The sequence below is a fragment of the Mus caroli genome, unplaced genomic scaffold, assembly GCF_978045245.1.
Source record: "Mus caroli unplaced genomic scaffold, Mus_caroli_1 scaffold_17, whole genome shotgun sequence".
NCBI lineage: Eukaryota > Metazoa > Chordata > Mammalia > Rodentia > Muridae > Mus > Mus caroli.
This window is the reverse complement of record NW_028227272.1, coordinates 35,665,108-35,679,341: the sequence shown is the minus strand read 5'-3', so window position 1 is coordinate 35,679,341 and position 14,234 is coordinate 35,665,108. Positions and strand designations below refer to the sequence as shown.

At 42.4% G+C, this 14,234-nt stretch overlaps 1 protein-coding gene across 2 annotated transcripts in view; it reads right to left on the bottom strand.

Moving 5' to 3' along the window:
• Tmem39a (transmembrane protein 39A) overlaps nt 1-13,500 on the bottom strand; it is a 28,533-nt gene extending 15,033 nt beyond the window's left edge. Inside the window, exons 1-4 of one of the 2 annotated variants that reach the window (XM_021184782.3) lie at nt 13,199-13,500; nt 12,038-12,224; nt 4,671-4,893; nt 2,090-2,173 (exon numbers count right to left, since the gene is read on the bottom strand). In XM_021184782.3, coding sequence (XP_021040441.1) covers nt 2,090-2,173; nt 4,671-4,893; nt 12,038-12,150 — 420 coding nt within the window. In that variant the 5' untranslated portion in view covers nt 12,151-12,224; nt 13,199-13,500. The remainder of the gene's footprint in view (nt 1-2,089; nt 2,174-4,670; nt 4,894-12,037; nt 12,225-13,198) is intronic. The other variant, XM_021184784.3, reaches the window with a different exon arrangement.
• Between the last annotated feature and the right edge of the window lie 734 nt (nt 13,501-14,234).

The window sequence follows — 14,234 nt, the reverse complement described above, 5'->3', positions numbered from 1 at the left end:
GATGGCTCAGTGGGTAAGAGCACCCGACTGCTCTTCCGAAGGTCCAGAGTTCAAATCCCAGCAACCACATGGTGGCTCACAACCATCAGTAACAAGATCTGGCGCCCTCTTCTGGAGTGTCTGAAGACAGCTACAGTGTACTTACATATAATAAATAAATAAATAAATAAATAAATAAATAAATAAAAAAAGAAGACGGAAGCAGGAGGACAGAAAGTTCAAGTTTCCCTGGTCTGCATTGGGCTCAAGGCCAGTCTAAGTACTTATGGTAAGTAAAATGAGGGCTTAGGAATACATCTAGGTGGTACATACCCTGCTTTAAAAAAGAAAAAGGCACCTATTTTTATTTTGCTTATTTTTAAGTACGTAGTCCAGGCTAGCCTTGAATTCACTACATAACAAGGCTAGTCTTAACTCCCTGATCACACTGGCTTCACCTCCCGAGTGTTGGTACTTCAGGCATGTGTCAACAGATCAAGTTCTATCTACTTTCATCTCCTGAAACAAACTTGGTGAAAGGTTCCCCACTGTTGAAAAGAAGCAATCTTACTACCACAGCTTTGCAGTTAAGTTCACAGAAATCCAGTGCTTCAGTTAGAACTCATACACACAGATGCTTATGTCTGCTCTAGAGGAAAACTCTGGGACTGGAAAGATGGCTTGGCAGTTAAGAGCTTGCAGCTCTTCCAAAGGAGCCCAATGTGGTCCCCAGCATCTATGTTAGGTTGCTCACAGCCACTCATAACTCCAGCTCCAAGAGATCTGTCCCCTCTTCTGACTACCATGGACACCAGCACACACGTGCCATACACTCACACAAATACATACACATAAATAAAAAAATAAATCTTAATAAAGGGAAAAGCTGGGGGCTAGAGAGACGGCTCAGCAATTGGGAGTACTGACTGCTCTTCCAGAGGACCCAGGTTCAATGCACAGCAACCACGTGGCAGCTTACAACTGTCTATAATTCTAAGATCTGGTATCCTCAGACACATATATGCAGGCAAAACACCAGTGCACATAAAATAAAAAATAAATAAATAAAAGAGAAAGATGGCTCTTAGTTATCTATGATTATAGCAAATATTCATTTAGAATTTCATACTGAAATATAACTTTCCAAGGTTAAGAATCACCAGTGAGTTTGGCTAAGGTACCATTTTTTGTTTTGGTCATTTGTTTTCATGTTAAATACAGTAGAATTTGTGAAACCACATTCTCTTGCCTCACCAAGTTTACACATATACATGTACATATATATATATATATATATATATATATGAATGAAAGATGATACCAACGACCACCTCTATCAACAACACCAATCTTTTAGAAGATCATCTACTACTGCGACTCTTTCCTCTGTCCACTAAGGCTTAGATTTTAATTTTCAGATTTAACCCTGTCTTTTCAAAACTGGAAGTTCTAATAAACTCAAATTGTTTCTTGTTAGGACATTTCACAAGTAGTATATAAACTATTTCAAGTGAATGTTATCTGAAAATGAATATTTCAAATTCAACTACAGCCGGGCGTGGTGGCGCACGCCTTTAATCCCAGCACTCGGGAGGCAGAGGCAGGCGGATTTCTGAGTTCGAGGCCAGCCTGGTCTACAAAGTGAGTTCCAGGACAGCCAGGGCTATACAGAGAAACCCTGTCTCGAAAAACCAAAAAAAAAAAAAAAAAAAAAAAAAAAAAAAAAAAAAAAAAAAATTCAACTACATATATATATATATATATATATACACATATACAAGTAACTCATCAACTGAAACACATCTGTTTTTAACAAGAACTTTAAAATTAAAGATTGCACAAAAATACAATATAAGGTAAAAATAAGCTCAGATCCTACAATCCTACAAAAGTTACATTTCTAATAATTCTCTTAAAATACTTCACATTTAGATTAAACACTGTTAGGAAAACTTTTTTCTTAAGTACTAGTACAACTCCCATAGAAGCAATTAATTTATAACACTATTACAATTATATTTGGTCACTTCGAATTTTGAGTCTGATCCCATTCTTGTTTGTGACTACGTCCAGCTATAGGTGACAGAAGAGAGTGAATGAGCCAGTATACCTCGGAAATGAGGGCCCATACAAGCCTCCTCGCAAGCATCACTGTGATGAATGCTGCCAGGTAATAATCAATGAGGTGAAAATTCTACAAGAGAAACAAAGAAGTGCATCAGAGAGAAGCACCCCGAGCGCGTACCCAGCTCACCGCTGTAACAGAGCCTGCCCTGCCCCGAGCGAGAGGTCTTCCGAGACTGCTACACAGCACAGGAAGCAGAAAACCTCAAGGCTGCTACTTCTCTCTCCATGACAAACTGCTGTATCTTCCCAAACATTTAAACAATTATCTAAAACACTTTTGAAACTGCTTTACTGAAAAGGGCTGGGCATGGAGATGACGCATGCCTGGTCTACACAGCAAGACACTATCTCAAAAGCAAAAAAGTAATCATCTAGAGTTATGAGACTAATTCATCTAAATGCCACTTTACAACGTGTCCAATTAAACAGGTCATCTGGCATTCAGTTTTTAGGAGTTACTACTGCTCATCTCTTTAATACATTAATCTGAGGATCTACTGATAAGCCCTCTCTCTCCTACTTGGTATATCCATTCTGCTCACTTAGTCTTTCTCTAACGTGATTTAGAATGTCTGGAAAGTTGCCTCCAGGAGAGGCTGTCTATGGTTTCCTCTGACTCTGGGCATGTTACCATGGAAGGAAGGATATAGTTTAATTCCGAAGGTCAAATTATCTGCAAGTTTCTACATTTGCTTCCAAACGGAAAATTTGAATTTCTCAATTAATTAATTCAATAAATATGTATTTAACACTTAAAACATGGCAGGTACCCTTCCTGACACCAAGGACACAGTGCTGAGGAAGACAGCAAATGCACCCCTACTTTCCTGGCTCTTACTCCCTGCTGCTGTTTAAGATGGAAACAGAATGGGACAGTTCAGGAGATCCTGCTCTACGTCAAGGTAAAACTCTGGGCACTGACTTCCTTTCGGAGCTTCCTTGCCAAGAACTACTGCTTCTGGGCACGAATAGGTTAAGTATATGTTCTATACTCAATAAGTTCATAATCCTGGCAGGGAGAAAAAGAACTATAAAAAAAAATTTTTTTTGACACCAACTCATTACAATTCTTATATTAAAATAAGTCTCATAGCATCGTCAATCCAGAAAGACAAGTCAACAATTAATTCCAAGAACAATCAAATGAAAAAAATTCTTAAAAACTTTAAAAACCTTATTCCCTTCCCATATCTACCCATCTAGAAGGTTCTCAAATATTTTGTAGCCAATTCATAGAACAGAACAGAACAGTGGCTTCTGCCTAGACGACATGCATGTCAAGTCTCCTGACTAGAACCATGGACATTTATAGACAACCTTTATGGAAACCCTTCTCTGCTTCATGATTACCACTACCTTTCTATATAATGGAAAAGAGAACAAAAGAAGATTTGAAAGATTTATTTTTATAACTTTTAACTACATGTACACATGTCAGTGTGTGGGTGTGTACACACGAGTGTCCATGAAGAACAGAAGAGGGTGCTCTCTGGACCTGGAGTTACAGGCGGTTGTGAGTGAAGACATGACAGGTGTAGGGGCAGAACCTGAGCCCTCTGAAGGACAGGAAGCACTCTCTCCAGTCCATAACATTTACTCTGCACTCAGAGCTAGTTCCCAGCTCAATCTCATTTCTGTAACAGAATTCAATTTTATTCAGATAAACAACATATGCACTTAAAGAACATTCTAGCCTTATAGTTAGGACTATATATATGAAAATGTTGGACACATGGCTCATAAGACATGTTCAACTAGGGTTGTAGCTGAGTTGATAAAACAGTTGTTGCTCTCAGGAGATGGGAAGAGGGCTGGAAATTTACTGTCATCCTTACTACATAATGAGTCTGAGGCCAGCCTGGAATATGTGAAGTCCTGTCTCAAAAATAAACACCCTCTTTTATGCTTTCCTGTCCATTTCTAGATTACAACATTTAACTATATCTACCTTAAAAGTCACATATTAAAATGCAGCTTCCAGCCAAATAAATTCCTTAAAGAATTGCATCAGACAGTCAGGTGTTATGAACATTACATAATTTGGGAGTTTGCTTCAAAAATTATTATCCATATTCAGCTTTTAAAGGTAAAGTTGATGCTGGAGATATAGCTTAGTGCTCAAGTATGTGTCTAGCATGCATAAAGTCCTGAGTTTGATTCCCACTACCACTGAAAAAGCTACTGGAATTTAATCATAGTGCATCTGGCAATGAATTTAACATGATGTAGACAAAGCCAAATAAATAGCACAAACTTTTTGAGATGTTATTAAGCATTTCCTGAATTCTAATTTCTCTTTATTTCTTTTGGCAATATTTATATTTTAACAATTTTAGGAAGTTTTATTTCTGAAAATAATCTGATGTTTGGTAGCAAGATACTTTATTAGAGGACTTATTTCTAGATAGGCGGTAGCACTATGGAGGCAGAAGGAAGAAAATTAGCAGTTCAAGGTCATCCTTGGCTACATACTGAGTTCAAGATCAGCCTGGGCTATGTGAGACACTGTCTGCAGCTGCTTTCTGGACTGCTGACAACAAACTTCAAGGCACCTGAAGACTTACCAGTGAAGTACAAGAAGCAGGATGATTGTATGGATACCACCACACCGTCTTATAGATGTTGATATACTGAATGAACAGAACAATCAGCAGGTAGATGAAGAAAAGAAATTCAAAGAACAGGCTCCCATCTACTGGTAAGTCAGGGATTTGGCAATGACGAACAGGACCTGGGGTAATTAAGGCTGTAGTGGGTGGGACTGGAAGGCCAATAGCATTACCATTCCTGAAAAAGAAATTACAGTTACTCAGTGATAGCCTTCAGTGTTACACCACATAAAAAGCCCTACCTCCTCCATCTACCTCTACTGCTGGCTTTCCCAGCTCCTTCTCATCCCTATACATTCTACCAATGATTTAAGATGGAGCTGTGTCTTACCACTGTCTCCCGGGTAAGTAAGACTAAAATTTCTCCAGAGCTCACCTTAAATTTAGTCTCATTACACAATCCATGCTACCCACTGCGTAGTCCTGACACTAGTCCACAGCTTATTCTGCTGGCTGCCCAAATTAAAAACCATCTAAGCTATAATATATCATCTGTCTCTCTCTATCCAACCACGCTCCACTTTATAAAATTTCCTTTAGCCTTACTTTCCCTCTCAATGAACCAAACATCTTGGTTCAACCATTTATCAACTTTCACCTAATCACTGCAACAAACCCCAAGTCTACCTCTACTTTGCCTTCAAGGATCTGAGTGAAATTACTCTTTTTTGTTTGTTTGTTTTTTGAGACAGGGTTTCTCTGTGTAGCCCTGGGTGTCCTAGAACTCACTCTGTAAACCAGGTTGGACTCGAACTCAGAAATCCACCTGCCTCTGACTCCCGAGTGGCAGGATTAAAGGCGTGCACCACCACGCCCGGCATGAAATTACTCTTAAAAACTTTAAACAGTTCTGCACTGCCAAAGATATAACAGTCAAACTTCTTAGTAAGTCTACCTGCACCACATATGCTACCCATGCCATGAGCTAGCTGGGATGCATGTCTTATTCTTTCTGTGGACTCGTTCCCTTTAAATATACTATACCCACGGTCATACCTTCCTTAACTTCTCACACCCATACTTACTGACAAACTTTGAATGTTTTCTTACTCATTAAAACTTTTTCATTTTAAGTCGGGCATGGTGGCGCACGCCTTTAATCTCGGCACTCGGGAGGCAGAGGCAGGTGGATTTCTTAGTTTGAGGCCAGCCTGGTCTACAGAGTGAGTTCCAGGACAGCCAGGGCTACATAGAGAAACTGTCTAGAAAAAACCAAAAACCAAAAAAACAAACAAACAAAGACTTTTTCATTTTAAGACAGAGTTTCCCATATAACCCTGGATGTTCTGGAATTCACTCTGTAGACCAAGCTGGTCTCAAACTTAAAGAGATCTGCCTGCGTCTGCCTTCTGAGTGCTGGAATTAAAGGTGAGTGCCACCACCAGCAGCTTCATTCTTCAAGACTTTTAAGGGGCTGGGGGAGGGAGACCCTACCTCGGTGACAGAGAAGTAACTTGGCATGTACCAATTATCTGGGTTAGATCTGTAGAATCACAAATAAAAGAGGAGGGAAAAAGAATACCTAGCTGGGAGGCTAGCTCGGTGGGTAAAGGTGCTAAGGTGCCAGGATTTGAACACTGGGACCATACAGAAAACAAAACAAAACTACTGCAAGCTGTCCTCTGACCTTCATACATGGCACGTGGCACATGTATGTGCTCTCCCCAGGCACAAGAGAAAGGGCGGGGGGCTTTGGGGGATGCTGCAAACTTATCCTCTGTGAGGTTTATTCTAACTCAAAACTGGTACATCTCCCGTCATCAAACTTAATTATAACTTTGTCTTGAAAAAAACCAAAAAACCAAAAAACAAAACAACAACAACAAAAAAATAATATTCCTCATCTGAGGATATGGCTCAATGGTAGAGTACTTGTATAACGTGTGGAAGGAAGGCCCTGGGGTCCATCCCTAGTGCACTGAAGGCAGGGAGAACCATTTAATATAATACAAATTCAGATTTGAGAACCCCAATTTTTCTACTGTTTTGTTGCTGTTGAATTGAATGTCTCCTGATTCTACTTCTGGTATAATGGAATTTCACACCCATCTGCCACCACCTTTGGTTCAAGGGTTTGCTGAGATCTAACCCAGGGCATCTAGTATGCTAGCCTGTACTCTATCTACTGAGTTATATTCCCTAGCCAGACTTAAGAATTCTATTCAGAAAAAAAAAAAATTTTTTTTTGCCGGGCGTGGTGGCGCACACCTTTAATCCCAGCACTCGGGAGGCAGAGGCAGGTGGATTTCTGAGTTCGAGGCTAGCCTGGTCTACAGAGTGAGTTCCTGGACAGCCAGAGCTACACAGAGAAACCCTGTCTCGAAAAACAAAAAAAAAAAAAAAAAAAAAAGAATTCTATTCAGGCTCGGTCTTAGCGCCATCTTCCTTGAGCCTCCTGCACCATGAGAGCGATGTGGTGGGAGAAGAGAATGTGCAGGTTGCACCCACAAAGCCTGCAGGAGAAGTTAGGGATGCTCAAGGCCAGGACACCGAAACAAGCTGTCGGACTATGTGCTGCTGTTGGTAGTAAGTCTCAGTAGACCTGGAACGTCACCTCGCCATGATCACCTGGGAAAATGACTGCCTTTCTTATGACCAAAACAGTACTGCTGGACCTCTGCCCTGGACCTTTGGCACTCTGGACTAGTTCTGCTCTCTCTTGTGGCCAAGTGCAACTCGTGTACAATAAATCCTTTTGTTGTCAGCTAAAGAATCAAACAAAAGAAAAAGAAAAAGAAAAAAAAAAGAATTCTACTCAGGGGCTGGCGAAATATCTCAGCAGGTAAGAGCACAGACTGCTCTTCTGAAGGTCCTGAGTTCAAATCCCAGTGACCACATGGTGGCTCACAACCACCTGTAGTGAGATCTGATGCCCTCTTCTGGCGAGTCTGAAGACAGCTACAGTGTATTTATGTATAATAATAAATAAATCTTTAAAAAGAAAAAAAAAAGATTTCTACTCAGGAACCAGCAATTTGTTAAGACATATACAAGGTATTGACTACCAAGAAAGCTCACTAGAAACTAAAAACCCTAGGTTTTTCTTTCTTTCTTTTCTTAAACAGGCCTCCCAATGGCCTAGGAATCCCTGGATAGATAGACCAGGTTATCTTTGAACTCACAGAGCTCTCCCTGCCTCTACCTCCAGGCACTGGGATTACAGGTGTTCACCACTGCACTGGGCAACAGCAAGGTTTTCATTGCATACTAGCCACAAAAGCACTCTCTTGGCTAACACCAGACTCACCAGGGGAAAGCTAGTGTCGAGCTAACTTGACTGGATTTAGAACCACTGAGACATACCTACGGGCCCATGTAAGGGCTTTCCAGAAAAGTTCGCAAAGAAGGGAAAACTCACTGTGAATGGGACCTGCCACCCACAGCTTAAGATGAAATGGAGAAGAGGAAGTAGCCCAGTTCCCAGATCTCCCAAGAAGTGGAGTCCCAACTGCATGCCTCGCCTCCATGAGCTGTCCCATCTCCCCAAACTGAGGGGACCACAGCAAACCCTTCCTTCCATAAGCTGCTTTGTCACTACAAGAGGAAAAGTGATTTATACAGCTGTCTTCTCAGAGACCTGCCTAGGAGGACTGCATCCAGTATGCTACTAGATCCACTGATCTGATGAAAAATAAAGCCACCTCCCCTAGATAGTAAGAATGATTCATGGTGACTCACACTCAATTCTCACCATATGCTCACATAGAGTTTGTGTATAAAGAAAGACTCACACAGAGACAGGCTCTTGTGGGGCAGCAAGCAGTGCACGTGAGATAAACAAGTATATAAATCGAGAGAGAGAACAGGTACACACACCTACAATACAGGTACCTGGGAGCTCTCTGCAAGTTCAAGGCCAGACCCGGCTACACAGCAAGCTCCAGCGAGCTGTCCTCAGACTTCCAGAAATGTCATGGCCCTCACAGACCCACTCCCATGCCCAAGTAAATAAATAAGTTTCTCTGTGTGATAACCCTGGCTGTCCTCAAACTCAGAAACCTATAAGCCTCTGCCTCCCAAGAGCTGGGACTAAAGGCACACACACACCACCACATCCGGCTTATAAATGCAATTTTTTAGAATAGAGAAACAAGTCTGATCTATTGGGGGGGGGGGTGGAGGTAATAAATGTAGCCCAGTGACTGAGTTCCTCCAGTCCCTACCTCGCTAATGCTAGAGCTACAGGCACTTGTATGCCTCGATTAAAAATGTCTTTTTCTGCCTTTAATCCCAGCACTTGGGAGGCAGAGGCAGGCGGATTTCTGAGTTCGAGGCCAGCCTGGTCTACAAAGTGAGTTCCAGGACAGCCAGGGCTACACAGAGAAACCCTGTCTCAAAAAAAAAAAAAAAAAAAAGTCTTTTTCCAAACCAATCTCGTGAGGTAAACATATCATAAAATATCAATCATAGTCACAATGGTTTTTAAATAAATTACTACCTTTGATTTTTAATCTACCAGAAAGCACATTCTTCCATCCCCTCGTTTACAATTGCAAAAAATCACATATATTAAAAGAGGAAGAAGGCTGGAGAACCAAACCAAATATGACCTAAACCTCAAAAGCCAATAAAAGGCACAAGAAAGAATAGGAAAATATATCAGAAGTCCCTCCTCAAAATAAATAAATAGATTTTAAAAGGTGCATTGTTAAAGTCAGTTAAAACTATCAACACTGCCAGGTTTGGTGGCACATGCCTTTAACCCCTGTCCTTGGGAGGTAGAGGCAAGCAGACCAAGTTTGAGGGTATCATGGTTTACACAGCTTGTTCCAGGCCAGGCCAGCCAGACTTTGTCTCAAATAATAACAATAACAATAATAATAATAATAACAACAAGGGCATTTAAAAACACCAGACTTTTCAAATGTTTCTCTTTCCTCCCACTAGACTGTTTACAGAATCCAAGAGTAAGCAGCACTACCTAGGAATGAAGCTTCATTCAGCCCTAGTCATTTTGTTTGAGATGGGGTCTAAATGTGTAGCCAAAGCTGCCCTTGTGTGCTAGATCCCTGCACCCTAGCCTCCCATGTACCGGGACACAGATGTGTACCACCAAAGCTGGGCTCTAATTCATTTTTAAATTGCAAACTGCTTCCTTTTTCCTTAGTCTTTTTTTTTTTTAAGATTTATTTATTATATGTAAATACACTGTAGCTGTCTTCAGACACACCAGAAGAGGGCATCGGATCTCATTACAGATGGTTGTGAGCCACCATCTGGTGACTGGGATTTGAACTCAGGACCTCCAGAAGAGCAGTCAGTGCACTTAACTATTGAGCCATCTTTCCAGCCCTCCTTTCCTTATTCTTAAATTTTCAACATTCTAGTAATTGAAACATTAGAAGTTAGTCTAACTGAGAGGACCAGTAAGCCTTGCCAACTACCAGGATTTCCTGGTCACTTTTTCCTTCTAAGCTACCTAGGGCAGATCAGGAAGAAGCCCAGGGGGAATCCAAAATGTCAATCAACAGAGCTGACTCAACTGATCTGGGTGGCTAGATGGGCAGCCCCCTCTACGCCCACAGCTCCAAAGCACTCAGATGAAAAGAAGGGCCTTCCTTCCACAAGTGGAAGAGGACCAGTGTGTTAGGTCAAGTATATATGAGTAACTGTACTCCTCTGCTAGAACCTCCACACAAACTCTCAAATATATCAAGAGAGCCTGAAAGACAGGAGTGGTACTGACTCTGGAAACCAAATCAAGACATGAAAAAACTCTTTGTAGGGGAAGAAACAATATTCAGGCAAAAATCTTAACCAAACACATGACTAGGTAAAAGTATCTCTGTACTGCTGCATGATCAAGCCTCCAGACCCACCCTGCATAAGCCTCCATAGGATGAGAGGTCAGCTCTAAATACTTATATATGAGCAACACTACACACACTCAGTAGGTTGTATATACACATGCACAAATATGTATATACACATAACAGTAACTACAAGACCATAAGCTGGGGAGGTCATGGGCATTGGGGTGGTAGTGATGTAGATACAGCGCTCCCATACAAAGTTCTAAAAACAAAGCTCTGAAAACTGGGGCATAGTGGTACATATCCATGTAATCCCAGCACAGAGGACACAGCTAGATCCCTGGAGCTCAAAAGCTAGCCATCCTAGCCTATCTGGTGACTTTCTGGCCACTGAGAGCCTGTGTCCCAACAACAAAGGTGATGAGTGCCTGGGGAATAACACCTCAGCTTGTCCTCTGGTCTACGCATATATGCACTCATGCATGCGCCTGCACACATGCACATGTACTCATACACGCACACACACTCACTCATACACACAAAACTCAAATTCTAGGATCCTCTATAACACGGCACAATTCTTAACATTTTTAGGCTACAGTTTACAGTTATTATTAAATCAAACAACCTTTTGCCAGAATATCTTTTAATAATAAAATGTGGGGGCGCTAAGCTAGGCAGTGGTGGTGCATGCCTTTAATCGCAGCACATGGGAGGCAGAGGCCGGCGGATTTCTGAGTTCAAGGCTAGCCAGGTCTACAGAGTGAGTTCCAGACAACCAGGGCTACACAGAGAAACCCTGTCTCGAAAAACAAAACAAAACAAAACAATGTTGGGGGCTAAAGAAGAGGAAAAGGCTTATGAGCCCCCACCTCTAACTGAGGAGCTATGAACAGTTCATGGTTTCCTGGGGTGGATAGGTCCATTTTCTTTAAGGGTGTGGCTCCTGGTAGGTCAACCCCATTTTAGAAGATGGCCCCACAACCAGAAGCAAAAGAAAGGGACTAAGTGACCCCGATGGGTCATTTTTAAGGGAGTTGGAGGATAGAGATGGTCCCATGGTTGAGAGCATTATCTGCTCTTGCAGGGGACCAAGGTTTGGTTCCCAAAATATGCATGGTGGCTCAGAACCATCTAAACCCCCAATAACCTCTTTTGGCATCTAGAGGTATCAGGCATGCAAGCGGTACACAGACATACATGCAGGCAAAACTTCGGTACACATAAAACAAATAAATAAAACTTAAAAAAAAAATTTATGTTAAAAAAAGAAAAGAAAAGGAAAGGAAAGGAAAGGAAAGGAAAGGAAAGGAAAGGAAAGGAAAGGAAAGGAAAAGAGAAATGGACACTTCTACTTTGTGGTCCCTGCGTAACATCATTCTACGTGCAAAGAACTCGGAAAAGTGAAACACTAAGTTTTCAGTCTTCAAAGGCAGAATTCCTACTTCAGTGATAAGAACAAAGTTTGATAAGCAAATATTTGAATAGAATTATTTTGTATTAGTCTTACTGATAACAGGCTATTACACATCATGCCAAGTGTTATGCATAGAATGGTATGTTCTTTACCTGTTCCTCAAGCCCGTTCCATTGCCACAGCCGCCGCCGACCAATGTCTGTATGGAAGGTAAAGCTGACCGGCTTAGCTGCTGCCGACTGGGACCCCGCCTTCTACTGGGCATGTCCAGGAACCAGGTAGTTTCCAGTGCCACCTGAAGTTGCCACCCAGGCTGATGACTGTCAACTTATTTCAGCTCTGAATAATAATAATAAAAAAAGATTGTAACTTTTTATAGAAGTCGGTATAACAAGCAAATGTTAAAACTCAGTGAGCAGATCTTATAAAATCCAGATTGAATTTTCAAATAAATGTTCCTGTCCCTATATACTGCTTGGATCTGGGGTCAGAGGCTTAAATTCTGAGCTCAGCTGTATTCAGCATTAAGGCAACTCCTGGCTGGTGTCTTTTCTTGCTGACTTTTTCTTAAATAAAACAGACTACAATCTACGAGGTGGCATTCTACAAGAAACACCACAACTTACTCGATTCTCATTTTCAATTTCACATTAAAATCACTTGAAATACAGGAAATATCACTGTCCAAAATATGAGGTTGTTATCAAGGAATCTGGCTGAGATAAGATTTGCCACAGGTTTCTGACCTTGACCAAGTCATTTAACCCGAGTTTGTTTCTTCATTTCATTCAAATGGTTGCCCGTTTCAGAAAATCTTCTGTAAAACTGCTAAGAAATTAAATGAACGTGCAAAATTAAAGGGCGAAAGAGATCTTCAGGGGGGAGGGGGGGCGGACGACGAAATTATGTTTTCCTCAATTTCGGCAAACATGGTTCTGCCATCATATACCACATATTTCCTAAATACGACTACAAATACTCTGAAAAAAAATTTTTTTGCGTAACATTACTACTGTAGAGGGATCCGAGGTTCCCTAGTCCACTGCAGGCTAACAAACGCCAGGTGGGACAAAGACTCCAAACTTTTAAAGGCAAAGAAAGCTGATCCCTGCTCAATTAAAGAGAAAGTAAGGTGAGGGCAAAAGGCTGGGACACTTCAGCAAGAGATCGTTCGAGGTGGAAGGCGAGAAACCACAAACTTGACTGGACTAAGCCTCCAAGACGGAATCACCTAGTGGTCCCAGCCCGGCGGCCGAAAGAGCCGAAGCACGCCAGGGCCGGTGAGATGACAAAGCAGGTTAAGTAAAACTCACGCATGGGACAGGCTGGCCACGGAGAGGGATCCCTGGGAGGAGGCGGCGGCTTCACAGCCGCGACCCCGGGCACCCGAACTCACTCCCTCCTCTGAAGCGCTCCAAAAACAGCTGCCGGGACGCGGGCAGGATCCCACTGGACAGTCAAAGAAAGCTCTCGGGTCGCTAGGTTACCAGACCCAGGCCGGGAGTCCGTGCCAGAGCCAGAGCTAAAGTCAGAAGCACAGCCCGACCCCATCACCAAGACTCATCATCCTCAGACTCCATCGCCCGGGAGCTGAGGAGACGTGGCAGCGCACAGCGATGACGTCAGCTCTGCGTCGCGCTGGCCCCCGGAAACAGACTTGCGGCCAGCAGAGCCGGCTCGCCCTCCTCCCGGCGCACCTGCGCAGTGGGACTCTCCCGAGCCCGGGCTTTCCGGCCCATACGTGCCCGGCGGAGTTTTTTGTTTGGTTGGTTAGTTTGGTTTTTGGTTGTTTTTTTTCCCCAAATTTTCCCTGGCTCCAGTCAGCTAGTGTCTAGAGAAATGCTTGGAGAAGAGAAGGGAAATTCGGAGATGCCACCTAAGGTCACGTCGTTCATATGCAAACGACTGTGACTCGCACGTCGAACGCCTGCCCCTCCCCCCTTGCAGGGACTGGATATTAAATAATGAACTAGGTAGATAATAGAAATAAAGAACGAGTTCTAGAAAAGTTCAGTCTAGTAAATAAGAGAACGCAGCAACAAGCTTCAGTAACGCTGTTAAGAACAATAAATGCACGGTTAGAAGCAGGGCAGCGGTGGCGCACGCCTTTAATCCCAGCACTTGGGAGGCAGAGGCAGGTGGATTTCTGAGTTCGAGGCCAGCATGGTCTACAAAGTGAGTTCCAGGACAGCCAGGGCTACACAGAGAAACCTTGTCTCGGAAAAAAAAAAAAAAAAAACAAAGTACATCTGAGGTCCAGGGATGGCACTAGTGCCAATACTGAAAAAGGGATTCTTAGCTGAAGCTCCAAAGATGAGGACAGTACGTGGTAGATAAAAAGATAAGGAG